Source organism: Equus caballus, chromosome 25, assembly GCF_041296265.1.
Source record: "Equus caballus isolate H_3958 breed thoroughbred chromosome 25, TB-T2T, whole genome shotgun sequence".
Taxonomy (NCBI): domain Eukaryota; kingdom Metazoa; phylum Chordata; class Mammalia; order Perissodactyla; family Equidae; genus Equus; species Equus caballus.
Window position 1 is genome coordinate 39,959,546 of NC_091708.1, and position 3,794 is coordinate 39,963,339.

General features: G+C 46.2%; 1 protein-coding gene across 42 annotated transcripts in view; it reads left to right on the forward strand.

Moving 5' to 3' along the window:
* ODF2 (outer dense fiber of sperm tails 2) overlaps positions 1-2,218 on the forward strand; it is a 32,158-nt gene extending 29,940 nt beyond the window's left edge. For all 42 annotated transcript variants that reach the window (XM_014736060.3, XM_023629030.2, XM_070251472.1 and 39 more), the window contains 2 exons: positions 385-510; positions 887-2,218. In XM_014736060.3, coding sequence (XP_014591546.1) covers positions 385-510; positions 887-1,075 — 315 coding nt within the window. In that variant the 3' untranslated portion in view covers positions 1,076-2,218. The remainder of the gene's footprint in view (positions 1-384; positions 511-886) is intronic.
* Positions 2,219-3,794: the final 1,576 nt, after the last annotated feature.

Below are 3,794 nucleotides of genomic sequence, written 5' to 3' on the forward strand. Positions count from 1 at the left end.
TCCAAGCCTATTTCCCCGCCAGAAAAACAGGTATATGGTAGTAGTACCTGCCTAATGAATTCGTCATATGGATCGAATGAGCAATTCTTGTAAAGGACTTGGCACTTTATTCATGATTGCTCATTTAATTGTTGCCTGCGTGGGACTCAGACAGGTTTACCAAGTCTGAGGTGATGACTTACGGGGCGTCGGGAAAGGGCCAGTAAAGCTGGGTTGCAGAAGTTGTCCCCACACTTAGCTCCTGCCCTCAGACTCCAGAGAGGTCTCCACAGCCATGTGCAAGTGCTGTCTGGGAGGCCAGATCGTGGGAGTGGCCCCGCCTGCTCTTTGCCAGGTGTCCCCCATGTCAGGTAAGCCAGCCCCACGTCTCTGTGTTCCTGGCAGATGGAACAAACCAAGGAGCATGCAGTTTCCAAGGAGCGAGCAGCCCAGAACAAAATCCTGGACCTCGAGACCCAGCTGAGCAGGACCAAAACTGAACTCAGCCAGCTGCGGCGGAGCCGGGACGACGTGAGTCGGGCTGGGGGCGGGGACAGGCGTGGAGGGAGGGGACTGAGACTTTAGCTTCCTGGGGCCTGCAGCGCAAGGGGTTATATTGTCTTTATGAATATGACACGGTTTTATTTTTCTCTAATCAATTTCCCATCCCTTCAGGTTATCCCGGGTAGATCCCTTTTTTTTTATTAACAGCTTTGTTAAGATAGAATTGACCTACTATAAAATTCACTCATTTAAATTGTACAACTCAGTGGTTTTTAGTATATTCAGAGTTGTGCAGTTATCACCAGATCTAAGTTTAGAAGATTTACAGGAGGAAACCCCATAGCCCTTCCCCTCGCTTGGCTGCTGACGTTTCGCACTTGGCCCATGCTGTTTCTGCTCTCAGGCTGAGCGCCGCTACCAGAGCCGGCTGCAAGACCTGAAGGATCGCCTGGAGCAGTCGGAGAGCACCAACCGCAGCATGCAGAACTACGTCCAATTCCTCAAGTCATCCTATGCCAACGTGTTTGGGGACAGTCCCTACACTACCTACCTGACGAGCTCTCCCATCCGCTCCCGATCTCCTCCTACCTAAGGCTGCCGGTCGAGGGCCGGGAGCCCGGATTGATGCCACGGGGCCAGAGGAGTTGCCAAGCCAAGCCTGCAAAGCCTCTGGGTTTTCCTCTCTCTTCCAGTGATGAAGTGTGTTCAGGATCTTGTCCTAGCTGCTGGCTCCAGAAAAGTCCCTAAAGCAGCAGGGGATGAAGCAGGAACCACTTAGTTCTCTCCTCTCTGGGAGAGTCACCTAGCGGAAGTCTTTAATTACCCTGACAGGCCTTAAATCTGCTTCTGTTAGGGTACCAGATTTTAACTCACCGTGACTTCGCCCGTTCTTTCTCCAGAGAATGTTTGGACTGGACTTTTTCCTCCAGTCTCCTCACATCCCTCCTCTTTTTAGAAGTCTCTCTCTCGGGTTTTCTCTGACCTGAACCAGCAGGAGCCATTAGCAGGGGTCTGCACCACCCCTCCTGGGCTGGGAGCATGTTCCCTTGCTGTTTTCCTTAGTTCATGGGTACAGTGTTTTCCCCAGGCTCCCTTCCCAAGCCCAGTGGACACCTCTTATGCCCGAGTGTCCAAGAGGCCACTTGCCCCCACGCACTTCACAGCAGACACTTGAGGGCTCCTGTGCAGTTGGCCTTTTAAAAGTGTAATCCCAATCTTACTGATTTTTGTTTCTCTTGGCCAGGTTTGTATCTATAGAATGCATTTATTCTTGAAATATTTGTGTCGTTTTACAAAAAGCTTTTATAATCAATATTTAAGTCTCCATTGAATGATTTCCTTTGCCCACCTCCATCCCTCTTCTAAAAATGATTAAGTAAAATGCTGCAGGAGAGCCAGCAAACATTTTGAAGTACTTCCTGTGTGGAACATTAGGCTTTTCATTTCATCTTGGCCCGGGTTGCTGCTGCTCTCTGCACTTTCACAACACAATCCTGTGAGGTGACTGGAGGAAGCACACTTTGCAAGGCATGGCTCAGTGTTTGCGGGCAGACCACTTCAGCTGTTAGGAGGAAGATGGGATGTGTATATATTACTATTTTTAAAATGTTAATTGGTTTCTAAATGATAAGATTATGGGCTATTTTTGTTCTCTTCACATTTTCCTGTATTTAAAAGAAAGAAAGAACAACAAATTCTTTAGAAAGAATAAATTTGGTACTGTGCGGATCCCTAACCTTTCCATTCCAGCTGCTATTGGCCTTCTGAGTGAGCCAGTCTTGTCTTCTTTTTTTTTTTTTAAGGATTTTATTTTCCCTTTTTCTCCCAAAGCCCCCTGGTACATAGTTGGATAATTTTAGTTGTGGGTCCTCCCAGTTGTGGCATGTGGGATGTCGCCTCAGCATGGCTTGATGAGCGTTGCCATGTCCACACCCAGGATTCAAACTTGCAAAACCCTGGGCCACCGAAGCAGAGCATGTGAAGTTAACCACTTGGCCACGGGGCCCGGCCCGTGGTCCTGTCCTCTTTCAACGACTCTAACCCAAGTCCAAAACTCCAGAGAATTCCCCTACGTCCTCAAGGGCAATGGGCCCCAACCAGGAGTCTGGATTCATGACCAGAAAACCCCCTTCCCCTCCAATTTGGGGATATTTGTAGTCTCCAGCTTTTAATTTTGCCAAGGAAGGTTATTGAAAAAACAACTACCAGCTACCATTGCCACAAAACCAAGCCTGTTTTCACATCCTTAATGTAAACAGACTTAACTGACAATGTATGCAAGACCTTCCCAAGAAAGGACAGTTGGCAAACTTAACCATTATGTGTACATATCTGTATAACTTATTTTCGTCGAACTAACAGAAACCTCCTCAGTACAGGGCGCTGCTATTGATGGTGCTGGTATGGGAAGCGCCTCACTGGAGCTCATTGCTCAGACGCTCCCAGCAATGTTCTATTTTTCTTTGTATTTTACTACAAAAAGTCCAGAGTTCATAAAAAATGAAAAATGTTCATATTGCTTCAAACCCCAGAGAGAATCTTTCCTACCTCAAACAGAGGGCAAAAGAAGGGTCAAAAGTTAAAGGGTCCTAGCAAAAGCTGGCTCCAGACAATGTTGAATCTGTGATTTATTTTTGAGATATAATTCACATACCATAAAATTCACCCTTTTAAAGTGTATAATTCAGTGGGTTTTTTAGTATATTCACAAAGTTGTGCAATCACTACCATTATCTAATTCTAGAACATTTTCATCACCCCAAAATAAAACCCATACCCATTAGCAGTCATTCCCCATTCCCTTCCCCCAGCCCCTGGCAACCACTAATAACGTCTCTGTGTCTCTATGCATTTGTCATTCTGGACATTTCACATAAAAGAAATACAATATTGTGACTGTCTCCTTTCACTTAGCGTAATGTTTTCAAGCTTCATCCATGTTAGCACATATTTGTGCTTCATCTTTTTGGTGGACTAACATTCCACTGTACGAATACACCATATTTTATTTGCCCATCAGCTGATGGACATTTGGGTTTACACTTTTTGACTCTTATGAGTAATGCTGCTATGAACATTCTACAAGTTCTTGTGTGGGCGCATATCCCATTTCTCTTGAGTATAAACCTAGGAGTGGAATCGCTGTGCAAATGCTACCCCTTTAAGCTTTTTAGGACCTGCCAGACTGTCTTCCGCGGAGCTGCCCCTTTTTAGAGTCCCACCAGCAGTGTGTGAGGCTCCCAATTTCTCCACACCCTCATCAATACATATCCGACTTTCTGGAAGACACAGGCTCCACAAACCGCTTATCT